Raw genomic sequence first — 26,641 nt, 5'->3', positions numbered from 1 at the left:
ATTGGTTACCAATGGTCACTGATGAGGAATGCTGAGGATTATAAAATAAAAGAGACTGAAAGTAAAAGCAAGAGGCCAGATAGTCCAATGGCAGGTTGATAGCAGCTCTTTCAGTCATTAGCTTTTCTGCTGGATCAGTGAAGTGAATACTTAATGAGCAGAATGAAAGGGATGCGTTTAATGAAGAACAAGGCCAAACTATTTTGTCTTCTTTTGTCACTGTGTCCCCCTGCCAGCATGCATATAATAAAAAGGGCAATATTATTGCACAGAATATGAAACCAAATTATTATGCTCAGATAACATTGTCTGAACGTAGGTGTTCCTTGCCCTACTCATGACTAGAATTTCCCCCTCCTATAACCAAAGAATATACCCCGAGACTTTTAAAGTAATAGGTCCCATGGGCAGCATGAAAGGTTCTTGGAAGGAATATTTATGCCATGGTTGAAGCATTATGACAAGGGAAGTTGTTAAAATGCCAGTGAAGGAGAAATGCTCTGGGGCTAAGTTATTCCATGTTCAGAACAAGTATTTGTTTATTATAGCCTCCATATATTTGGGCTTCTTCCCAGCTGATGTCAAAGAAGTGTAATTCTGTTTATATGCGTGATTTAATACTTGTACTACCTGCTACTTTCTATTGCAAACCATTTTGAAAAATTAGGATTCTATTTAATTAGTTTCCCAGTTGCAATGTATGGCTGTGAAAGTTGGACTATAAGGAACGCTGAGCACCAAATAATTGAGACCTTTGAATTATGGTGCTAGAGAAGATTCCTGCGAGTCCCTTGGACTGTAAGGCAATCAAACTGGTCAGTCCTAGAGGAGATCAACACTGACTGCTCTTTAGAAGGCCAGATCCTGAAGTTGAAACTCAGATACTTTGGCCACCTAATGAGAAGGAAGGACTCACTGAAGAAGAACCATATCTGGGAAAGATTGAGGGCAATAGAAGAAAGGGATGACAGAGAATGAGGTAGCTGGATGGAGTCACTGAAGCAGTCTGCGTGAGCTTAAATGGACTTTGGGGGGATGATAAAGGACAGGAAGGCCTGGAGGAATGTTGTCCATGGGGTCGCGATGGGTTGCACAACAACTTCGTGACTAACAACAACAAATTTAATTGGCATTTAAAAGCTGTACTGTATATCCACAATGAAAAGATTCCTGAAGAGGAAATACAGAAAACTGGTTCAGAAAGATAAGAGCCGAAATATCCTTTGACCATTTATTTATTTATTACATTTCTATGTTACTTAACTCACTGATACCACCAATTCTTGGCAGCTTACAATATGATAAAAAGTTTTTAAAAAAGGACAACAGAAGCATTAAAATAAAAATAATTGACTAGAAAAGTGAATACTAAGATGATGGGAGGACTGGAGGTGGGATCTTCTGTAGCCAGTTAGCCACCCACAATGTAGAAGGCCTCTGAGGGGGCCCCAGGCAAAGCCTGATTAAAAAAGAGTAACATATTCCATATAGAAAAGGGGTGCAATTGAGGCCTGCAGATGGCATAAAGACCTAGGATCCACAGACCCTCCAAGTCCTAGGCCATGCACAAATAGACTTGTTGATGATGGAGAGGAGAGAGTTTTTATTATTCCCCAAGTGACTGCTCAGAAGACAAACTGTGTCCAACCCATCGCGACTACGATCTCCACTGTCTCCAACTGGCACATGTTTCTCTCCATTTTCCTTTATTAAATATATAAATAAAAGAATTAGGCTATTATTTAAATATGGGAAGCAGAGATGGTATTCAGCAGGTTCTGACCAGTTCTGGAGAACTGGTAGCAGAAATTTTAAATAGTTTGGAGAACCGGCAAATACCACTTCTGACTGGCCCCGCCTCCATCTATTCTCAGCCTCCCGGGTCCCAGCTGATTGGCTGTGTCTTCTTTTGTTGCCCTGGACAGGAGAACAGAGCTAGAAAGCAGGTTAGCGGGATTGGGAGGGACTGGATTTTGCAGTAACCTCCTCCCAGGAGAGGGGAGGGAATGGAGAATTTGCAGTATCCTTCCCCTGCCACACCCACCAAGCAATGCCACACCCGCAGCAATGGTACTAAAATTTTTTGAATCCCACCACTGATGGGAAGGTCTTGTAGATGCTAAGGGAGGTGTCTGTGGAACTGCTGGGAATCACGTTGGGGACAGTAAGAAAGGAACCTTTATTTGGTGAAGATGTAAGCAAATTTGTTCAGGTGTTATTAGGTGGCTTCCCTGTGAACATTCAGGGGGGGGGGCTGGCATGGTACGGTCCATGCGGTTGCAAAGAGTCGGACATGACTTAACAACTGAACAACAAAAAGAGGTGGCTGCCCTGATCTCAGTATGCATTGGCCCTTTCTTCTTTCTTCTCAGCCTTGCTGGATCTCAAACAGAAAGGACCCGTCTATCTTCAAGTCAGGTAAAGGTCATTCAATTTGGCCTTTGTTGATGAGCATGTTGGAAGCTCTCCTTCACATCTCTAGAAAACAAAGTCAAAGAGTTTTTAGTTGTTTTGGTTTTTAGAAGAAGTTGAAGTTCCAGGAATGAGACTGACAGAAATTGTAGGCCATCTGGAGGGCATTGGACTTATGAAATATTTTATTTCCATTTTCATCTTCCTTCCGCACCAGACCATAAACTCCCTCATACTGTGAAACCACAGGCATTCTATGTTCCAGATCTTCAGTGTGAAGTTGCAGTAATTTGAAAACAAAACCAAAAACGAATGAGAATTAAAAATCCATATGGTATGGCAACTGTTCCTTATTTGTATAACCTAATGCATTTTGGACAAGCTCAAACAACTGCAGACATTCATGCATCATGCTGAGCATGTGTTTCCAGGTAGGTTTCTCCTGTTCCTGCCAATATGAATTCAGGATATTGCGTGAACATCTTGCCTGGAGCACCCCAACAATTCTGCTGGTGCAGCCAGCAAAGGACAATTAACAATCGCAGATTCCAGCCGCAGTAAAAGTGAGAATAATTGTTCCTTTCTATCAATCCCCAACTGCCAGGATCTTCCAGCCAAATCATTTAACAAAAGACACTGGAGTGAGAACGATTGGGAACTGGGTCAAAAGCAATTCCACCACTATGCAGCATTCTTAATTAAGACAGAAAAAGACTTCTCAGCAGGGACTGGCACTAAAGTTTCCCATTGCCAGATGATCAGATTAAAGTGCTTGGTGAGGTATCAGCAAATAAGTATCTTTTTTTTCTAGGGAATGCCACTACCGAAGCTTGCTTGTAGCTCTTGGTAAACTGAGCTGATCTCCTTTCCTGTAACAAAATAAGATTTTTAATGTATTATTGGACAAAAACTGGGAGATATGCTCAAATTAAATCACAGCTGTCAGAAAATCTAGCCTTTAAAAAAAGCACCCTTGGGATAACCACCACCTGGAGACTGAGAATCTCCATAGACTGTCTCAGTTTTGTTTTAGGGACATGAAGCTAGCAACATTTCAGTGTCCAATTCTGATGCACTTTTGCAACTGATTAAAAAAAATGTAAATTTCATCTGCTTAGGCCTGAAAGGCGAGAAATTTGGTTTTTAAAAAAATGTTAAATGTGTTAATTGCATTAAGTGTTAATTGCACTGTTAAAGAATCATTGCTGTTTAACTCCAACTGTTACAAAAGTGCTTTTTTCAAAAAGCAACTGGACTTTCTTGGGGTTTTTTTCCCTTTGAAAACATTTCGCTTCACATCCAAGAAACTTCTTCAGTTCAAACTTCTGGGATGAAAAGTAAGACGTTTTCAAAGAAGAAGAAAAATAACCGAAGAAAGTCCAGTTGTCTTTTGGAAAAAGCATGCTTTGGACAACCATGACCTGAATGATTGAGAATATCCAGAGACATCCAACTCTTATACTTTTTATACCTATGTAAAAAAATGTACTAATTTGAATTAATATGTGTAACCTATAAGTATATTAAATGTGAAAATTGAGGCACCCTCTCCATACATAAGTTATAAAACACTCTGATCACAAACATTTATGTTCTAATAAATATTTTTCTTTAAGCTAACCAAGACTCATTTTCTATGACATACCTCTCTGACCGTCAAACTAATATGATTGAGCAGGACAATTACAGGAAGGAGGCTTTTCAACTGGATTTAATTAAGAAATCTCATCTTGTTCTTTTGGCAAAAGGTCTATGGATAATTCCTTTACCACCTGCACTTACCCAAAAGGAAATATTATTGTGTGTTCTAGCTGCTAAGATTTGGGGTTCCCTGAAAGCTATTCATTTTTATTTATTGCTTATTTAAGTCCAAATTCCTGCCTATTTGAAAAGGTCTAAATAAAGAAGTCACCTGAAGAATTATTTTGTTTTCCTCCCTTCTCTATATATCTGTATGTTGTATTAGTAAAGGTACATAGTTTTGAACAGTGATTCTCTTGAATTCTCAAACACGTTTTGGACAAAGAGTTAGCCAACAAGTTGCAGTTACTACTTTATTATATTCCATTTGTCTGCCCATTGAAGGAAGCCTATAAACTTTGAAACAAAAAAGAAAATAAAAAAGTACAATAAACAATTTTTAGGCTGAATAATTTTATTTCTTGAGTTGCTTATTATATGTATATGATCATTCATCTCATATACAGGTCTCTGGGCTACTATCAGTTCAAACAAAATAAAACATGAGTAACATAAAATAGTTGCTGAGAATAATTACAACATCCCACAATTAATACTACCAAGAAATAAAGTATGTCAAATGGTGGATACTAATAATCATAATAATTGAAGCACTCTTTCAAAATTTCAGTCAGCCCAATAACACTGAATGAGATGTGTTCAAAATATTCACATTGGCAGCATGGAGAATCCTGACAGCTGCTTCACTCATCAACTTAACCAAAGTCTTTATGACTGATATAAAATGACAGCTGCACAGCTCTGCCTTTCTATATAAGAAAATAATTAAGTGAGCACTAAAATTCTTTTAGAGCACTGTCATAGGGCCTACAAAAGGTTAAAATTAAAATTCAGAGAAAGGTTTTGATTTGTACGGGTGGTGGGAAAAAACAATTTCTACAATTTTAAACTGAATACATTCTCAATATATTATTAAAATAATTTTTCCTCTTTTTAAATATGGACTGATAGAAGTTTCAGATCAACAACAGAGGTAGCTGATTTACTTAATCAGATAGGTCTTTAAAAATATTTGGCTGTTTTAATATTTGCTATATTCAATGATCAGTTGTTCAAGCTCCAAGTCTTGTACAGACTATTTATTAGAAAAACTTGAATATGCTTCATTTGAACCAAGAGTAACAACAACAAAAAAACTATAAGGAGATGCCAATAGGTTCCATACAGAAATTAAGACAATGGTGTACAGTCTTGCTGAGAAAATTACACTATGTACTAATTGCATGGTTTTGAACGAGTATGTAAGAACAAATCTGATGGGTAATATGAATAAGTATCTTTCGTCTCTTAACTTCCCTCAGGGTTCAACGTGATACCATTGGAAAGTCAATGAGAAAGTTGTTACCACTTTATCAATTTTTATAAAAACATCTCTTAGTGATTAACATGTCTTGGGGCAGGGTGTCATTAACATGCTGAATTTTCTGCCAGTTAGTTCATGACTGAATAAACCTGCCTTGGCCTGAAGATCACATAATGATTTGTGATATGTCCTCTGAGCATGGCATGGGTAAGAGGCGAGGTGAAAATGGATGCAATCAAAGCAGAAGATTGGCACCTACAGACTAGAACAGAGGTGGTATTCAGCAGGTTCTGACCAGTTCTGGAGAACCGGTAGCAGAAATTTTGAGTAGTTCGGAGAACCGACAAATACCACCTCTGGCAGGCCCCACCCCCATCTATTCTCTGCCTCCTGAGTCCCAGCTGACCGGCTGGATCTTCTTTGGTTGTCCTGCACAGGAGAATGGAGCTGGAAAGCAGGTTAATGGGATGGGGTGGGGAGGGAGTAGGGATTTTACAGTCTCCTTCCCCCAGGAGTGGGGAGGGAATGGAGATTTTGCAGTCTCCTTCTCATGCCACGCCCACCATGCCATGCCCACCAAGCCACACCACACCAACCAAGCTATACCACGCCCCCCAAGCCACGCCCACAGAACCAGTAGTAAAAAAAAATTGAATACCACCACTGGATAGGAGGATATGGAGGGGGCTGCCACAGGAGGGCATTAGGTAGTGGGTTTGTGGGAGGGTCTTGAGGGTGTCAATGGAAGCCATGGGACAGTATGGAGCGTAGGTGTGCAGTATGGAGTGTGGGGGTGCTGCTATGGAATATGAAAGCTTGAAAAACAGCAAGGGAAGCTTACTGGAGCAACTTGCGATCTTCCCTGCCATCTTCTCCATTGACTTTGCTTACAACATAATTTACCATTTTAGATCCTATGAACAGATCTCCAAAATTGCATATGCTAAAAAAAACAACACACTGACATATCTTTTATGGCGGCTGTCCTTAAGCTGGTACCATCCAGAGCCTTTGGATTTCAACCCCATAATTCCCACTTAGCCTCCAGGCTCTGAAAGGTTAATCTGAAGCTACTTTGGGGGCATATTCTGGGATAATGGATCAATCTGTACAATAATTGCTTGTTTGTGAGTCAAGGATCCAATTGGGAACTGTCACTGCTGAGCTAATTGCATAGAACAACAGAGTCTGGCTTTTTTTGTGGAGACTGGGAAAAAGGGGTAATTGGGTCAAGCGGTTTTAAGATCTACTGGTTTAGTCAATGATGTGGTTGATGGTGTAGTCTGGAGATGGCATCTGCCCAGTTGCTATTAATCCCTTAGGTTACATCAGGCCTGTCTTTTCCCTCTGTGACCATTTCAGGTGGGGCATCACGATTTAGCAGAGTCCTGCCCACAATCAGTGGTGCATTAACCATTAAGCAGACTAAGCACGTTGTTATGCCCCTGGTGGAGACGGACTCTGAGGAAGAGGAGGAACAGCCAACAGGGAGTGGAAGTGTGGCTCCAGAGGTTGTGGAGGAGGCTGGGGAAGAGCAGAGGCCAGCTGAGCAATCAGAGGAGGATCCAGACCCATTCCCTACCCATCCTAGGGCACGCAGGGAGGAGAGGGTCAGGGAAAAGTGAGGTCTACTCGGGAGGAGAGGGCCATGATCCTCTTCATGGGTTGCAGCTGTGAGCTCTGTATAAGAGTTTGGAACTGCGTGTTCACAGACACTGGAGTCAAATGAGTGCTTTCCTTGGATGAGGTTTATCTTTGCTGGCGTTCTTCCCATTGACTCTCCCCAGTTATCTTCCTGGAATGTGTGATTAATTATCTTGGTTTGCCTTGGAACTCTCATCAATACGTTTTGCTTCCTTATCTACTTTTTGAATTTAAACTGTGACTAATAAAACAGCAAAGCTAAGTTGAAGGCATTCTGAGACCTTGATTCATGCTTTAGTTTTTGTGTTATTTTTGAGATGTTATTTTAGGATACCTGGCCCAAAGGGGGCACCACAAAAACTTTTATGTAGCCTAAGCTTGGCATCGTTTGTACAGTATGTGCAAAGGAGGAGGGCACCAAGATTTGTCAGTGCTTAGGGCACCAGTGAGCCTTAATCCACCACTGCCCACAATGCAAAGTGTTGGCTACCTCTTATGCAGGCTCCTTCTGCATATGGGTTAATGAGCATTCAGTCCCTTATTCCCTGATCACTTCTTGTTTGGATAACTGCAATGCACTCTACACGGGGCTACCCTTGAAGAATATTCAGAAGCTGCAAATGATGCAGAATGCAGCAATGCAGACAGTTCTGGATAACCCTACAGTGGTACAGTAACACCTCCTTCACCATGTGCCCTCTTCTGCTCCTGTAACTAGTCAATCAGGCTAGTAGGTTGTGTGTGTGTGTGTATAAACAGTCAAGCTAACAATCATAATCCAAGGTTCGGAAAACCATCTTTTTTTCCTTGCATGGACACTCATAAAATAAGAGTTAGAGTTGTGGCTGATTTTTTAACTTGTTTCACACCCACTCACACCATCCACACATGGATGCCCCTGCAAGCTAGTTTGAAACCCTGGATTATTAGCATTTATCAGGGAAACAGTCCCACATGCCATATTTCTTCAGCACACCTTCCCCCCCCCTCCCCGCCCCCCCCAGTCACCTGGTAGCCTTTCTTCCCACACCCCGAAGAGTAGTTGGAGCCTCTCCCAGTTGGAAGGGAAACACAGCCTGGCAAAAACTCGGCTTGCATTCCTTAACTTCTCCAGCAAGAAAACGGTAAGAGGGCGCTATACTCATCAGCCTCGTTACCGAGCATGGGGCGCAGCAACCAGTGCCTGCAATTTTACACGAGCTCGCTTCTCCGCCAACCTCCCGAAATTAGAGGGAAGTTCGTTAATGTGGATCCCCTGGCTGGCAGCGTCCCAAGTCAAAAGAAAATCCCTTGCAAAGTTCTCTGCCTCCCTTGGCAAACATGCCTTCCTTTAGAGTAACAGCTTCCTTCCAGTCCAGCAGGTGACTGGAAGGCGTCGACCGACTCGATTCCTTTAGGCGCGCCTGAAGCTGAATTCGCAGAAAAGCTTATATAGGCGGGGATCCCTCCCGCCGCCTCGGGCAGGGTTTCGTCTGCAGCGATCGCAGGCTAGTCAAGGAGCTCGAAGTCCAAAGACCAAAGGTTCGGCCCTTTTCTTGCGTGGATCCTCAACCGGGTGGGCGCAGCCGGCCCGCTAAGGTTGCGCAGGGAACTGGCTGAGGGTGTGTGTGGCTCGGAAAAGCAACTGCTGGCGCTATCCGAACTTTTCGGGGCTGCTGCTTTGAGATTTGTTGGCCGAAACCGCGGGAAATCCACTTCCACTGTCACTAGGCTTAGCATTCTTTCGGCGGATTCCCTCAGCGCTGGGGCAGCGGCAACTTGGAAGGCGCTGCTTTTTTTGGCGGGGCCGGGGCGCCCACTCTTACGTCAGCTGTGCCTCAAGGCGGGTTGCTCGCCGGCAAGAAGGTGGTGCTAGGCGCTGAACTGCAACCCTCGGCCCGATTTCTATCTTCTCTCCGGCTTTCCTTTTCCAAGCGGCCCGGCCAGCCATGCCGGGGACCTGCGGCTCCCGGAGCCTGGCGGCCGCTCTGCTCTTCTCCGCCCTGCTGGCCTCGGCGGGAGCGGCGGGCGGCTGTGCCAAGCTGGGACGCTGCTGTTCGGGCAGGAGCATGGAGTGCGCGAGCGCCGGTTGGAGACCCGACGGATCCTACGGGCTCTGCTATTGCGACCAGGCTTGCCTTTCCACCCTGGATTGCTGCAGCGACTATCGGCACTTCTGCTCAGGTGCGTCTCCCCGCGGCCCGGGGTGGGTGGGAGCGGGCGGGAGGGCCGGCACGGAGCTCGCCAGGTAAAGCGGGCCTGGAGGGCGAAAGGCTGGTCCCCGCCTGCTTCTCCCTACGCTCTTTTTTTCTTCGGAGCTCTTTCGTCTCCGCTTCTCTCGCCCGCGCTACGGTAGCGGCTGCTGCGCCTTGGAGGCTCCACTGCTGCGAGTGGCCTGGCAACTATGCCAGTTACATACAGATGAGCAGAGTTGGAAGGGACCTGGTAGGTCATCTAGTCCAACCCCTCCCCAACCCTCCCAGCAGACCTTACCTACACCATTTCTGACAGATGGCAGCCCAGCCTCTTCTTGAAAGATTCCAGGGATGAAGTTCCCACAACTTCTGAAGGCAACTTCTGTTCCATGGCTTGATTACTCTCACTGTCAGAAAATTTCTAAGTTTGCCCAGCTTGTCACTCCCAGAATCCCTGAGCAGCGGAGAAATCCAGGAACGGATTAATAATATCTACGTGTAATATCTGAAAGGACAAAGTCAGGGGAGAATGACCTAGGAAAGTGAACTTTCTTTTGTGGTTTTTGTTTTGCAATGTTAGATCCTCACAGTCGCCACACAAAAGGAGCAGCTGAGTCAAGATGGGAGCTGACTGGAATAGGCAACAGCTAATGCTTACAGAGAGATTGCTTATTTTGTCATCCTGCGCCATTGGCCCCTGGGTTAAAAATGGGAGATTTTCAGTTGTGCCTTCCAAGAGTGTTTAATACTCACCATGCCCATGGAGATGCTACAACGGTCATAAGTGCAAGGACCACTTATTTTTTTCAGTTGCATTGTAACTTTGGACGGTCACTAAACAAAGGGTTGTAAATTGAGGATTAACTGCACATCACCAAAAAGCTTCAGGGGCTAATCTAGGCAGTTGTTAGGATCTAACATTTACTGGAAGGCAGTATATAGACCCGGAAGTGGTACACACACACAGAGCCATCTCTTCCGGCCCGCGAACTGTCACCCCCACCTCAGTTCTACTGCGCATGCAGTAGACCTCCCACACACCTCCCACCAGCCAGCTGATTTTTGGGGTATCTGCTGCACATGCACAGGGGGGCAGGGTGTGGGAGATGCGTGTGCATGCACATTGGGGTCGGGAGGATGGGGGCTCACATGTGTATGCGCAGGGGGCAGTGGTAGCGCAGGGGGTCATGTATGAATACGCGGAGGAACAGGAGGAGTGCGGCGGGGGTCACACGTGCATTGCATTATGGGTATAGGCATGTGTGTGTGCACAAGCGTGTGCAAGCATACACTTTCGGCACACAATGTCCAAAAGGTTAGCCATCACTGATATAGACATTCCAGCTTTTACTGGAATTTTACTCCACAGATCTTCGCAGATGATGGCCACGTTAGAATGCATTTAGCTTTAGAGCAATCTTGGCTTAACAGCAAATGGTGACAAGAAAGGTTGTAAAATGGCACAAGTCTTATTTAACAACTGTCTTGATTAGCAGTGGAAATTTTTGGCTCAATTCTGGTCATAAGTCAAGGACTACCTATATATTTCTTTTGCCTGTCTTTATACGGTACAGTAGTCCTCGACTTACAATAGTTTATTTAGGGACTGTTCAAAGTGTACAACAGCACTGAAGAAAGGGATTTATGACCGATGCAGCATCCCCATGGGCACGTGATTTGCATGGAGATGCTTGACAACTGACTCACATTTATGACAGTTGTAGTGCCACTGGTGCATGTGATCCCCTTTTACGACCTGACAAGCAAAGTCAATGGGGGAAACCAGATTTACTTAACAACCATGTTACTAATTTAACAACTGCAATGATTCATATAACAACTGTGGCAAGAAAAGTCATAAAAGGGCAAAACTCAACAAGTTTCTCACTTAGCAACATACATTCTGGGCTCCATTGTGGTTGTAAGTCAAGGACTACCTGTGTTTTATTTTTTCCATTGACATTAAAGTCTCTGGCTTCAAAGTATTTATCTCATTTTCTTGTGCCCTCCAGAAAAGTTTTGCAAGTCCCATTATCCCCAGCCCAGAGGGAAATGCTTAGCTGAAAATAATTATTGAAGCTGCTCTTTAGGAGAGACTTCCAATCTGGTGCCTTGAAGATATGCTGGGAATTCTGGAAGTCATAGGCATGACCTATGTGAATAGTACTACAATTGGGTAGGCCATGAGAGCTGGAATCTTGGTGCTAGATATAAAATCAAAGAAGCCTCAGGTTAGGCTTAATACAGAATCTGGCTGTGCAATTCTCCTATAACTGCATTCTCCTTCAATTCCTTGCAGGAATTGAAAACTTTATGAAAGTTTTTATGATAACAATGATTTATGGACCAACAGTGTTATAAATGAATTAATTTCCATGGTTCTTCCTCCCCACACTGGTTGTTTAGTTTTTTATTACAACTATTGAACTCTATTTTTTGGTAACCAATCAAAGGTTGATTTAAATGCTGTATTGTATCCTCTAATACTGCCATCTTCTGGTGTTCTGTTGGTATAGCACAATCTTTGGAGTAGAATAAGATCAGTGGCCTCAATATTTCTTGTAAAGGTCAGTGGAATGCTTGTTTGCAAAATAGCCTGTGATCTTTACATTTGATTTCTCTCTCTCTCTCTCTCTCTAAAATTCTCTAAACAAACTCACTTAAATTCCGTGTCATCTTGCTTTGCTAAAGATCAAAGTGATTTAACCCAGTTTTCCCAATCGTCTCTACTTAGGTTTGCAACGTACAGACTTCTCAGCTAGCACTGCCAAGAGCTTTACTTTGGATTCAGCAGAAAAATTTCAGAAGAAGCTTCCTTTATAAAACACTGAAACTGTATACAGTGCATGCAAGCAGAGCCCTGGTTTATTGTATTGCAAGTTTTATTGACAGCCATAGTTGGCTGGGTTATCAGAGCCAGTGAAATGGAGTATAAGATGTCAGGGAAGGAACAAGGAGATCGAAGTTCTAGTTTAATCCCCAACCATAGAAGCCAGCCGATGACTTTGGTCCAGTTGCTCCCTCTCTGCTGTAATCAGTATCAGGCTCTGAAACAAGCTAGCTGAAGAACCCTTCTGGCATCATGCACTGATACGCTTTGCTGAATTAGGTGGGCACAAAACAGGCTGATCCTGCAGCTAAGGGAGATAGTAAGAACAGCAACCTATCAGCCTTACAAAGTTGCTGTTCCTGGGAAGATAGGAGGCAGGGCTGTGTGCGAAGCCTTAAGTTCTTGCATGAAAGTGGATAATTTTTTTTAAAAAAATAAACCAACCCTGGTTTACAAATCTCAGTGACTGGATTTGTGCCATGCACTAAACTAAGACCACTTTTGGAGGGTTTTGAGAAGCAAATGTAGTCCAACCCCCCCACCCAAGCGGGATGATTGTTGGGGGGATAAATTGGAGGAAGGTGCACTGCTTTGAATTCAGAAAAGAAGAGATATCAATGTAATAAATATGAACACGGACTGCAGTGCTTCATCTTCTAGCTGAGAAATCACATTTATGAATATTCCTCCTGTAAATGAAACAACCGATTCTTTGGTTGGAAAATCAGCAGAACAGAGACATTTAGAAAGTCTTTATAACTTGTGGATGTTTTCATTGCAGTTCAGTCTATCATCCTCAAGACTTGCTTCTAAAACACTATCTAAATAACAGGTAGTCTTTGATCTATGACCATAATTGTGACTAGAATCACTGTGGCAAAGCAAGGCAGTTGTTAAATGAGTTGCACCCACTTTTATGAGCTTTTTTTTCATTGTGGTTATACAAACTGCAGTTATTAAGGGAATTGTGCATTTGTTAACCAAATCTGGCTTCCCCCATTGACTTTGTTTGCCAGAAGCTGGCTGGGAAAGTTGCAAATGGCAGTCACATGTCCCAGGACACTGCAACCATTGTAAATCTACGCCAGTTTGGCCAAGTGTCCAGATTTTGATCATGTGACTGTGGGGATGCTGCAATGGTCATAAGGGCAAGGACTGATTGTAAATCATCTTTTTCAGTGCCGTTGCAACTTTCAACCATTGCTAAATGGTTATAACTCGGGGATGACCTATAAACCACAACATGCTCAAATGCTTGTTTAGCAAGAACGATTTGAGATTCTCTTTCTGGGACAGGGGTGTCAAATTCGATTTAATTGATGGCCGCATCAGGGTTGTGTTTGACCCTGGGAGCTGGGTAGGTGTGGCCAGGGTGGGCGTGGCCAGCTCAATGTCATTCGTGTCTGGGGTGCCTGTGGTGGCCCGAGCGCTCTGCTAGCGAAAACAGAGCTTGGGAGGCTGCAACGGCCGCCTTCACCCTCTGCCAGGGAAAATGGAGCTCATGCAGCCTTCCCGAGGTCCATTTTCACTGGCAGAGGGTTGCAGGAGGCCATCGCAGCCTCCCAAGCTCCATTTTTGCTGGCAGAGACACTGCGGGCCAGTCCTTTGCTGTTTCCAGGGTTCGACCCGCAGGCCTTGAGTTTGATACCCCTGTTCTGGGATGTTCACCTGAATGGATCTCCACTTTTAAAAGTAACGTCTTCTTCTTTCTGCAGAGGCCTCCTGCCTGGTCTCTGACTGGAGTGAATGGAGTGGGTGTGCAGAACGCTGCAAAGCGACCTACCGCCTCCGAAGGAGACACGTGACTCAGGAGCCCAGAAACGGGGGAGAAGCCTGCCCTGCTCTTGAAGAGAAAGCTGGCTGTTTGGAGTATTGGACTCAGCAAGGAACACTGTGCAAGGACGCCATTCGTAAGTGGGGGAAGGCAGTTCAAATCCTCCTTTAAGTAACTTTATGGCCGTTATTTTTATATTGCATAACACTAAAGGTCAGTTTGAGAGATGGATCTGATCCCACTAAGCACAGAGACTGCTTCAAATAACAGCTGGATGTTACATGGTCCATTTCTGTGAAGGAATAAGGAAGAAGGGATAGGCAGATTTGGGTTCTTACGTAACGTGGACTCAGTCAGTGCTCTAATTTCCCACTCTATAATTGCTTTAGCTGGAACATACCTTCCATAATGTTATTGCAAGACTTTCCCAGGTGCATAAAAAAAGCAATATTAAGTATAATTTTGCTCTCACTTTAGGATTTAGTTTCCAGCAAAGGGCAACTGCCTTTGAGATTAGCCCTACCAGAATCAGCATTATTATTGTGAAAGGCCTCTATGATCAGGTAGAAAGAACCTCCAAGTAGCTGGATGCTTTCCTACCAAGCTTAGGAACAAATTGGGCAGAATCCAGTCAAGAGTTGCTGCTCTTAAATAGTGAAGTGCAGTATCTTAAAAGGTTATTCATGCAAGAGTGATCAGACCAAGAATAGGACAAGGACAAAGAAAAAGAATGAAAAGAAAGGAGATACTGGCTGACTATCAGAAATAATTTATTAATGGTAAGAGCTGTTAAGCAGTGGAATCATTTATCTAGAGCAGCCCTGGTTTCTCCCCATTGGAAGTTTTCAAGGAGGTTAAATGATTACCTGCTGAAGGTGATTCATTGCATTCTGGTGTGAAGAGAGGGAGGGGTTGGACTAGATGATAAATGGAACATTCTCACTCATACATATTTTTATGATCTGTTCTAGCATTTTAGAAGGTATGCTGAGAAAGCTATGGCTGTTATATTGACACGAATTAATTAGCCAAAATAGGAATGGTATTGTACCCTTATGCATATTTGGTTGTAATCAAAATGAAGCATCATTTCCATCAGCATTTGAACTTCAGCTTATTCATCTTATCACTTCCAGTTCTTTGATGAACCAAAGAACAGGCTGGACTTTAGACTTCTCAATTTTTGTGGAGTCCGTTGGGATCCATTAAATTCTTAAGGGATAAACCAGTTTAACAGATCCACGAAGGGATCTTCCATCCAAGAAGGAAGATCTCCCTTCTTGTGGAGGGAGAAGGTTACTGCCTGTCTGATTTCTCCAGTTAATGATTTATGATAATAAAGGATTCAGATCCATACTCGGTTTTGAAGCTTTACAACATCAATAGTATTTTCTGCAAGATACGTTGGGCCAATGGCATATGCTCAGGACAGAGTGCCTCTTCAGATATTGATGGTTACATGCATCACAACTTTGTCTTTGCATCTCAAGGCTGTTGGGAATTATAGGTCTGCAACAGCTGGAGGTGCAGAGGTTTCTCATCACAGGCATATGGAAATACTTGTATCAAGGCAGCTAAGAAACCTTGAATTGGTTTCTAAAGCAGTGGTGGTATTCTACCAGTTCGGACAAACTGGTAGTAAAAAATGTTATTGTTCAGATTAACTGGGAGTTAAAAACCAGCTACTGGTTCAGCCGAACCGGTATTTCTTTCTTTCTTTTTTTCCCCTTCCAATGATCAGCTGTTCTAATGATGTTCTAAAAAATGGAGTACAGCACACACACACACCATGCACCCCTTCCTCCCAGGAGGCTTCCCTGAGGCCTAGAAGGCAAAAAAAAATGGCGCATGGGGGAGGGGTGCTGCAAAAAAAAGAGGAAGAGCCATGCCCACCCAGTCATGTGGCCATGCCCACCTAGCCATGCCCACAGAACCGGTAGTAAAAAATATTTGCATCCCACCCCTGTCCTAAAGTATCAGTGGAGATCCCCTAGAAAAACACCCAGAAAATGGATAGGCAGTTGTACCCAGGCCTGGGATTCTACCAGTTCACACCTATTCACTAGAACTGGTTGTTAACATTCTAAGCAGTTCAGAGAACTGGTTGTTAGAAGAAATTACTGGCCTAATCCTGTAAGGAAGGTAGGAAGGAAACATTCTGGTGTTGCTTACAGAAATGGCCTCTCCGTTAACCCTTATTACATTTTTGGCAGGACTAGACTTCCTATCTCAGGACCTTCTCTGGAATTTTTTTCCTCTCCTTTGCTGGTACTTTGCTTGTGTGGAGTGACCATTCAAAGTTACAATGGCACTGAAAAAGTGACTTATGACCATTTTTCACACTTAAGACTGTTGCAGCATCCCCACAGTCACAAGAGGCCAGGCGAGGAGATACGTGCCTCGATGTGATATTGAGTTGGTCACACCCAGCCAATAACATGACCACCAAGCTACATCCACCCGGTCACATGACCACCAAGCCACACCCATCATTTAAGCCACGCCCACAGAACCAGTTGTTAAAAATTTTGAATCCCATCCCTGGTTGTACCTCTATATCAGCAGAATCCATGACATCTATCTCAGGAAGAAGAGCAAATGGGTCTCCTGCTGAAGAATTTGGTGCAACTAAAAGCAGTGATGTTCCTTAGCTGGTCCAAATAGGCTTCACTTTATGAGAAACAATCAAAATGGTTTTTTTCTAGTCTGTGTTAAAAGGGTTAATTAGTTACAGTGAACTATTTTTTTCCTTAAAAAAACAAAACACGGTTGAGGCCTAAACAAAAATTATTTGGTGATCAATTCAAATGGGTTGCATTTCTTCCTACCGAACTATGGTGGATTATTAAAATAGCTTCCTTCCATGCTAGAATGATAACAAACAGGCCTGTTCCAACAAGAAAGAAACGGTATGATGATTTCCCAATTCTGCAGTTGGTGAATAATTATTTGTGATCTGGAATTATGGGAGAAAACGTATCTTTGGTTTCCCACTTGCAAACAACAACAAGGCATTAAACTCCATCAGCCTCCCAGTCTTCGCTATTTTGCTGATGTAAATGAGTTTGAGGGTTCAGTTTTCACTGACTGTGGTTATTGTGGGCTTTTTTCTCCCCTCCCCTTCATGTAATCAGTCCCAGCATTAATAACCACCGGAGGCTATGGGAAAGCAAGGAGAAAACGTGCTGTACTCAGCGGGAGAGAAAGAGTTGGGTAAGTTCTGTATTTCGGCATTAAGAATCTATTGTTTTGCCTCCTTTAGTTGCATTGTCTTTCATGGTCAACAATAACACTGTAGTTAACAATCTCGACACTGGGAGAGACTTTATAGTCTCAAGAGAATGTCCCTAACTCTAATTCTGCGTCTCGGTCCCACTCCTTCTACTATAGGTAGTCCTCCATTTACAACCAGCGACCATTCAGAGTTACAATGCATCTTCCCAGGGTTACTTATGACCTAAATTTGAAGTTCCAACAGCCCCCTTGGCCAAGTGACCACAATTTTGGCGCTTGGCAACTGGCCCGCATTTATGGCTTTTTGCAACATCCTGCAATTATGCGATTTATTATTTTTTTTGCCAGAAACCAGAGTTCAGTTTTGGTTTCTGGCAAAAACCACCCATGGAGGACAGTGGCTTAATGACCACTGCATTCACTTAACAACCTTGGTGGTTCACTTAACCACCACCGCCACAAAAAAGTCATAAAATTGTGCGTGTTCACATATAACCTGCTTAATGACCAGTATGGCATAATTTTCAGTCATTATTAAAATTTAAATTAAAGAGCAGTGTGGTGGCCTACAGGTGAAGATGCTCACCTCCTTCTTGGATGGTTGAGAGTTCAATCCTAGGCAGCGGCAGAAGTTTCTCTATCACGGTGCAAAAAGTACATATCTGCTGCAAACTCTGCGTAGGCGTCGGGAAGGGCATTAAACATTCAGCTCCATTCAGTTTCCCTGACTCCGCCCTGAAAAAAAGGGAATTATAGGGTTGTAATGAAAAAAAAAATTAACTTAACCCTGCTTACTATATAGTATGTTACTGAAAATGGTTTTAGATCCCTGGCAACTGAAAAGAAGACTTTAAATATAGGACCCACCAAGAAGGATTACTTTATCATCTAATACGTGGCATGGATACAGTAAGCACAGCTGGAAGTAAAGTGGTCCTTAGATTGTGTCATTGCAGGATAAAGATGAATCAGCAGGATTACCTGGCCACATGCAGGTAAACGTTGGGGAAAGTATGCAAAAAAATCTCTGTGGTCCATAGTTTTTATATGCACAGTTTTTCTTCAAACATATGACTACACCTGCAGTCTAAAGTAGAAGCAGCTTTGCTCTTTGTGTGAATTTCTGTAGGCTTACTGTATTACTGTATGAATTACTGTACACCTAAGATTGCAGCCCATCACCCATTTTTCTTGTACTGAATTTCCATTGAATACTATGAGATTTACTGAAGAAAAGCAAAAGAGTCCTGGGGATCAAATTCAAAACTTTTTTAGTCTTTCGTTTTTTTTCTCACAAGGGCAACCAGCTACTACTAGGGCAGGGAGTTTCCCCTGTCGCGTTAATCAATAACTGGAATAGCACAAAGTTAAATATGTCCTACTTTCCCGGTAACCACATTAACATGTCCATGCAGGTTTTTTTGACAACACTACAAATCTGTTCTGCCAATATCTTTTTTGAGGATATTTTTTTTCCAAATTCTCAGTTGACTTTTCAATCCTACAATTCCTTGGTTTTATTTCCTCCAAGGGTTAACAACCTGAACTTGCTTAACTTCAGAGCCCAAATAAGATTAGCTGGGTGAGATGAAGAGGCATTCTGGTTTCCAAATGGCCACTTCTTTGATCTTTTCTATGACAGGTATTGTGTTGAGTTCCAGCTCATGGCCATCACAAAAGGCTGCCTACATGGGAACAGTTCCTACACTCATTGGATGAAATATCTCAGTGAAGGGCACACAGTGTGTGTGGAATGTCAACATCCAGCCCTAGATCACAAAAGTCTACACTGCTCTGGGGATGGGAGCGGAGCTAAGAAGTAAGAATCAATTATGTCTTTTACTTAGTGGGAAAATGTGTACTGGATCATTTCAAATTCATTTTACATTGCAAGAATAAAATAATATAAGAGTGAGATTGAAAAGTCCTGGATAACTATTAGAGGGGTTGTTATTGCACATGTCCTATGGTTCTGTGCTGGAGCTTCTGAAGATGCTATCACAAAAAAGGTGTTAAATTTGTTATGCTATAATATGGGCTTTTTCATAAATGCAAAAGCAAAACCTGTTTAACCTACATTGGGTGACAGATTCCTTGGTCTTGACACCAATAAAGCAATGTATCTGAGTTGATATGAGAGGATATGATGAACAAGCCATGCCATCAGATCTTGCTGCAGTAGCTGGGCCATCAGTTGCGGAGGTCAAAAGGTTGAGTGGGTAGAACCATGCAATCAAAGCTTCACTCTTTTTATACGTGTAAAAAAAAACCAATGGGGTTTTGATTGTGGCCATCATTTTGATTTTTAAAACCTCTCCCCCATTGATACCCCAAATAGTAGCTACTAATAACATGTATTTGTGAATTAGTCATGCCTCAAGAAGACAGCAAGGGAGCCATGAGACATCAAAGGTCAACTGGGGTGGCCAGAGTGCAGTGTGATGAGGTTGACCATGGATGAAACTGGGGTGGCTGCAGCTTCCTAGGGCATGTCAAGTCACCCCCAGAGCTGCAGGGTTCTGGATAGAGACAGAGGGGAAATAGGTGAACGGGGAGAGTTGGACAGACCCTAATCTTAATGAGGCTCAAGCTGGGAGAGACCAAGGCCAGTACTCGCATAGCAACCTGCACTTCTCAGTTAACAATTGGAACAATTAGGATTGCAGTCGCTGCAGTCATGCAACATCTCACTTTAGGACCTCAGCGCTTAGCAACATAAATTACTAGCACTACAGGGGACTCCCTGTTTCCTAGAACACTTTTATTATGAGCTCTCATCTATAGTAGTCCATAATGTACAGCAGTTAACTGCTTAATTCCCTCTGGACTTTCACTGCTAATGAACTTAAGTTGCCTTGTTCAGGACTTGAAATACATTTTGCTTTATACATGAAATATGTCTATTAGAAGCAATAGATGTGCTTAGTACAAAACTAAAGCCCATCAAATACAATTTATTTATTTGTATTAAACAAGAAGAGTAAGCATTTTCTGCACGCATGGTTTCAGTACACAGCTGCAAAATTATTTCGATAGAGACCAATAGGAGCAAGTATAACCGTCAGCTGAAGCTATAAAATATAGTAAAAATGCAAATGAAAGTTAAAGCCTGATATAATTATGTTCTGCCCAGAAATAAATATATGAGATAAGGTGAAACTGAAAATGGAGAATTTCAGACTGTTAGGAGAAGGTCTCAAACTTCCATAAATGTACGAATATTGTATTTCATTTGTTCTGTCTGGAGATGGCTTGCAAGGATGAGTGAATCTTGCCTATCACAAAGAGAACTTTTTGTTAAGCTGAGGTTTTGGCCATACGAACTGGGAATTCTCTGAATTATAGTCTAACCCATCTGAAAAGAACCAGGTTGGGAAAACCTGTTGCGTGCATTTTGATAAAACAAATTAAGCAATGAATTAGAAAAATTGAAAATGGGCAAGAATGAAGAGACAACTACACATGTATCTCTGTGTTACTTTTGTTGTCTTTCTTTTAATTTTTCATATTCCATTTTCAGTTCATCAACCGGTGGTACCATTATAAGTTTTTTTTAAAAAAACAACAACAACAACCCAGATGCTTTCAATCTTGAAGTAATTTCCAAATGTCAGAGTTATCAAACAATCCAAACAAGCAAAACTTTTTTCCTTTTCTTCTCTTTACAGTTTTTTCTCCAGAGGCAAAATCCCAGATATATTTTAAAAGCCGTATTTCCATTAATTAATAGTCTTGTAATCTTCAAGGCGTCTCCTCCAGCAAAGTTTAGAGGAAAAAAAAAAATTTTTTTTTTTTTAGTCCTCCCCTTCCCACTTATAACAAAGAGCTTATTTTTACCTTTAGAGAGCAGGTTTTTCTATGCTCCTTTGCTTTCTCCGTAGGGAGGGGGAGTGAGCTTTCCTTCAGCACTTTCGCCGATGTTACAAATTCTTTTGGAAACAAATGAATCAATCCAAAGTCAGGTTTCCAGGGTGTTTTAAAAATAACATCATGTTGTGGTTTAGCCAAGAAAACTTCTCCTTCTAAGTCTTCCTCCTGCACAAACTTGTCCGGTTGAAGAATCCTTTATGGCTGCCGAGACAGCCGCTCATCCGTCTCGGGAAAAAGGAGTCTAGCCGGCTGGGGAAGGGGGGTGCGATGTCCCCAGACCCCTGCTCGGATCTCCTCTGTCTTCCGCTGCCCCTTCAGGGTAGCGACAACCCCCAAATCCAGTTGGATCGGGGGTACCTTGACGGCGAGCGCAGCAGGGACCCGCAGAGAAGCGGATTCCTGCCGCCGCCGAAGCCTTACAACCGGAAGTGTCCATGTATCTCTGTGTTACTTTTGAAAGCAGAAATTAGAGCAGTTATTTTAATAATGTGTACCAAACAAATTTTGCAAGCATCATTCTTTTGTACAGTATTTCCTCCCTCGTTTTTGAAACGTTTATGTAAACCTGCTGATACTTTTTTTCATGTGTGCAGATTAGAACTTTGTGCCAACTCTTTCTTGACAAACTAAAGTGTGATTCATACAGTTTCTTTTCCCTTGGACTGTTTATTGAGGACATGTTTTCACAATGGACTCTCCATCTTGATGCCAGGCTGAGGCAGGATTTACCTGGAAGAAGACCTCCTCTTATGCAGACAGTCTAGATTGCATGCGGAAGGGGTGGGCGTCAAAGAACTGCTGGCTTTCAATTGGCCGACTGCAGGACTACTCTCTCCCGTCTTGCTGAGCCACTTGTCCCATGGCTGTGGTGATGGTTGTTTTCCTTCTCCTTTATCTTTTCCTTTCTTTGGTGATTTTGTCAGAGCAAAATTAAGATCAAATGGGGGTATCTCACAAGTTCACGATTCTCACCAGTAGGCTCAGGACAGCCTTAACATACAGTCACCATTCCAGAAGTGGTATTCAGCAGGTTCTGACCAGTTCTGGAGAACCGGTAGTGGAAATTTTGAGCAGTTCAGAGAACCAGCAAATACCCCCCTCTGATTGGAGATTTTACAGTATCCTTCCCCTGCCACGCTCACCAAGCCACACCCACAGAACCAGTAGTTAAAATTTTTTGAATCCCACCACAATCCCTTCCACAATGCTAACCATAACCCCCCTTGCCTTCACTATCCCATTTTTTCCCCGGCTGTCTTGCCCACCACTAAGCACTTGGACCAACTACGGATCCTTCATATGTTTTTCTGTAGATTCCTGCTTATATATGCAGCTCCATACCTGGAGATCTTACATAGTAGAATGGAGGAGCGAGGGAGGGGGAAAGAAAGGCCAAACATTGGTTGTAATCATGGGCCTTATAAGTAGTAGTTGCCTTTAGAAAGGTACGTGCTGAAATTTTTAGAACAAACCTTGGAACAATTCAGCTTCTGTTTCCTCTCCTGTTCTTGTCTTTTTATAGTTTGCGATACTTTATGGCAGCAACACTACTGGCCTAAATGTTGATGTTAAAACAATTTTTGATCATTTAAGAGTTCATTTGAGAAGCAGTTTTTCTAAATTAAACATTATCTATTTTTAATTAAGGTGAAATTCTCCCACCTGGGTCAATTTCTAATTATCTGAACAACTTTGAAAGAGAAACCTTAGATTTCTGAATTACTTCATTCCATTTAATGGCTTAATGTTCTTTGTTATTTGTACTTTTGTTTGCAGCTGGAATCTCTGAAGAGTGTGGATTAATATCTCTTAGTCTAGGTGCCTTCCAGGTGTGTGAATTTCAGTTCCCAGAATTCTCAGTAATGGCTGTACAGGTTGGGAATTCTAGGAATTGGAGATCACCAATATCTGGAATGTGCAATGATTGGGGAAGATTGGAATATCCCCTTTCTTCTCATTCTTCCTTTGTTCCTTGAATCCAAAGCCTTTATACCAGGAATATGCTATTTTTTTTCATACTGAAGGTCATGGGCCTCTGACTACCCTATTGGGGATTATGTTTCAGATAAGTCAGGAGAAAAAAATTAAATGTGATTAATTAAGTTAGACTGAATGCATTAATAAATATTCAGTGAGCTTGAGGACAGTTTTTGGAGTGTCTAAGGGCCACACAATTTTTTGAGTCACCCAGATGCAGACAAAGAGGCACAGAATATGCCTGCCTCAATTATTCCCATGAGTTTTTATTTCTTTTTTCTATAAGACGAACAAATATTCAAGGTTCATTAATTTTTTGCTGTTTGGATACGTTCCTCTTCTTTTGCTCCCTAAAAACAAACAAACAAGAAAGTGTAATACTGTTGAACTACTACAGTTTCACCTCCAGGGAAATAGTTTCTCAGTTCTGAATGGCTTCATGGCTTCAGGATGTCAACTAGCTTAATTCGCATGCGAGTTATGGCTGCAATGTTTTGTTGAATCAGCAGAGCCATGTCTGGAATGCCTCCCGAGGTTTCATTTGGTGCAACTGGAGACATCTGTCAATATTCCTATCCTTCTTGTTTCTTCCTGAAATAGACTTAGAGACATTGATCAAATCTACTAGGGGATATGGTGACATGAAGATCTCTCTGCCATGATCATTTGAGAAGATAGAACAGTTGAGAAGATAGAATGGAGGGTGAGAGGAGAACACGCTCTGAAGATCATTCATCTATTCAAAGAATTCTGTGAAAGGATAGAATGGCTGTGAGATTTCCTCTTCCTATTTAATGGCAAACTTAGGTGATGGATGGGAATAGGACCGGAGCCAAAAAAACAGTTTGGAGAAACCCATGGTTTACAGAAATAAATACTCCTTCAGCATCACACAGATACTTCACATTTTTAGCGCCTTGGACAAATTAACTCTTAAGTTCATTTTGTGCCTGATCAATTTATTCAGTACATACGGGCTTAAGAAATTGATTCTAAAAACTGCAATCAATTTGTATACCATAGATCTTTGGGTACTTAAAACAGGCAGCCTTTAAAGTGAAGGAGTAAAATTTAGGATGGTTTTTTTTTTAATGAAATGCTACTGGAAGGTTCAGGACTGATTAAGCAGTACTGAGATTTGCAAAAAGCATGTGTTAGAAAAGCCAGTGTATCTTGCTTGCAAAGATTAGTTGTTCCTTAGGATTTGCAGGAAGATATGAGAGTTATGGAATGCAGGTTTGCAACATATGTTCATGTGCATACATCTGGGGAAAGAAGGAAGGAAGGAAATGCTTGTCTAGGAATAACCTGCCACCATCGCTGTCCAGATTTGCGACAGATTAATTGCCAGTCTGCACATACTACCTTGATAAAGTAGGGTCAGAGAAAAATTAGTTTTGCATCCAAGATTTCTTCATCATATATTTCTGCAATTGGATTGCAAAACCTTCTATGTTACTAGGAATATAAAGGATCTGATTCAGAATCCTTAACTTGCAAAAAGCCAGACATGTACACCAGTGTTTTCTCATCCTTGGTAACTTTAAGATGGGTGGACTTCAACTCCCAGAATTCCCCCACTAGCTATGCTGGTGGGGGAATTCTGGGAGTTGAAGTCCACTCATCTTAAAGTTGCCAAGGTTGACAAACATCAAGACGACTAAATGTCTATGGAGATTCTCAGTCATCCAAGTCACAGTTTTCTCAAAGGTGCTTTTTTTCAAGAGGCAACTGAACTTTCTGGTTTTTCTTTGAAGACGTTTCGCTTCTCATCCAAGAAACTTCTTCAGCTCTGAAGAGAAACGCTTGGATGAGAAGCAAAACGTCTGCCAAGACAAACCAGAAAGTCCAGTTGCCTCTTGAAAAAAAAATCACCTTTGGGATCAAGCCCACTATTGTCTGCTTTTGTTGGCAGTTGCTGTCTGGTATTCAATAGCCCTCTTATCCTTCTGTCCTTGGAGAAATGAAAATACCACTTCATGGCATGCTTTGTTTTGTTTTACAGGAACCAGCTACTGCACTGGCAAGCTGTGGGGAATCCGAGATGTAGAGGAACCTGGAAGAGGGTTCGTCAGAGGGATACTTGCACTTGTCCTTCAGTTCACAGCTTTTTGTTCATCTGACTTTTCATATAATGCCACCGACGTTGATTTTATCACTACTGTAGTCTTCATTTACAGAAATTCAGGGAATAAGGTACAACCTGCTGCATGGACTTTTCAACATTCTTCCAATGTCCAAAGCCCTACCTCTCACTCCCAATATTTTATGTTTCCAAGTATATTGAATAGCAGCATTTAAAGAGGAACCACTGTAAGAGAGAGCCAGGATCGTAAGGTTTTGATCTGAAGGCAGACTCTGATGAATGCAGATGGATAACCTTGTCTCACTGCTCAATTTGGATCATCCTCAAGGTGCACAAAGCAGTTGCCTCTGAAAATTAAAATATTTCAAGTTGAGCTAGTCTTCACATATTGCTCACCAAGTTCTCTTTCTGAGTTTATCAACTTCTTCCATTTCGACAAAGCTTATCTGCCTAAGACAGCTGCAGTGAACCTGGAGACAGTCAAAGAAGAGCAAACGTGATCTAATCTTTCTGTTCTATGTCCATCCACAGACTTTTATAATCTCCTAAATCTTGTATCAAAGCCTGAGCTTAAGGAATTTTGGTAACATTTCTTGAAATTAGTACAGGATGGTTTATGTTATGTGCAGAGATAAAGCACTCTGTGATACTTATCACAGGATTCAGCTTCCCAAGAATCTCCTTCCCTTATGTTTCAAAAGTTTTTAGATTTTATGACTGCTGCCAAGCTATACTTGGAACTTTTAGTGCCTACTGTAATCACGGAAGCTGTAGATTGTTGGAAATGATTTCCAGGCATGTAACTTTTCGTTTCATGGCAGTCCCCTTTTATATTTAAATTGCAATCGCTGAATATACTGTATACTGTAGTTCCAATATCCATATTTTCATACAATTTGCACCAGCAATAGATTTCAGGATTTGTACTTTCATACAGAATTTCATAATTCTTCTGCATGTACTCAACTAAACTGACAATCTGAGCTAACCCTGTATATTTTAAAGTCATCTGCTTCATTTTTGTGAAACTGGAAAATATGCTGGTTAGTTTTTCATTCCTTAAGGTCTCCTTCCTTAAGTTTCTGCACAAAACAAAAAGCCAAAGAAATATTGGCAATTGGACAGTAATGATTGATGTGGTCCCTAGAAGGTTAATGGCAGCTTTAGGGAGGCAATTTATATTGGGAAAATTGCTTACAAGAATGACTAACCTGTAGATGCACTTCTTCACAGTTTCTTCCACTGGGAAGCCCACTTGTGGATATTGTTGTTTAATGGATTCTTGTGTTTTGAATCTCTATGCTTCCTTGTGTCTTCCTTTGATTTTGATGAATAAGAAAATAAGGCATCTTTTGATTTGTCTGATCAAGGTAGAATTCAGATGTCTCTGTAGACTAGCTTGGCTTTTCACTCATTGACATGTGGGGATGCTCTAGGGTAGGGATGAGGCAATTAGCTGCAAATAAGTTGGACAACATGTTGAGATCTTTTTGGTTCTTTGTAAGAGGGTCTTAAGTTCCTCTTATAGTAATAGCACTTAGACATATATACTGCTTTATAGTGCTTTACAGCCCTC

The 26,641-nt window shown here is 42.0% G+C and overlaps 1 protein-coding gene and 1 long non-coding RNA gene across 2 annotated transcripts; one reads left to right on the top strand and one right to left on the bottom strand.

Annotated features, from left to right (window-relative positions):
- Nucleotides 1-1,217: 1,217 nt before the first annotated feature.
- Nucleotides 1,218-9,762, bottom strand: LOC148126030 (uncharacterized). The gene is made up of 2 exons (XR_015742699.1): nucleotides 9,593-9,762; nucleotides 1,218-3,281 (listed from the first exon to the last, which is right to left on the bottom strand). It is a non-coding gene; the product is annotated as an uncharacterized LOC148126030 (long non-coding RNA).
- LOC113434542 (somatomedin-B and thrombospondin type-1 domain-containing protein-like) lies at nucleotides 8,213-26,359 on the top strand. The gene is made up of 5 exons (XM_026697782.2): nucleotides 8,213-9,283; nucleotides 13,840-14,034; nucleotides 17,033-17,111; nucleotides 18,775-18,951; nucleotides 24,985-26,359. The coding sequence occupies exons 1-5, from the start codon at nucleotides 9,049-9,051 to the stop codon at nucleotides 25,100-25,102; spliced, it is 804 nt and encodes a 267-aa protein (XP_026553567.1). The 5' UTR covers nucleotides 8,213-9,048; the 3' UTR covers nucleotides 25,103-26,359.
- Nucleotides 26,360-26,641: the final 282 nt, after the last annotated feature.

Source organism: Pseudonaja textilis, chromosome 3, assembly GCF_049901715.1.
Source record: "Pseudonaja textilis isolate UNSWEBS1 chromosome 3, rPseTex1.2, whole genome shotgun sequence".
Lineage (NCBI taxonomy): Eukaryota > Metazoa > Chordata > Lepidosauria > Squamata > Elapidae > Pseudonaja > Pseudonaja textilis.
The sequence above is the reverse complement of the archived record's forward strand: the minus strand, read 5'-3'. Positions and strand labels throughout refer to the sequence as shown.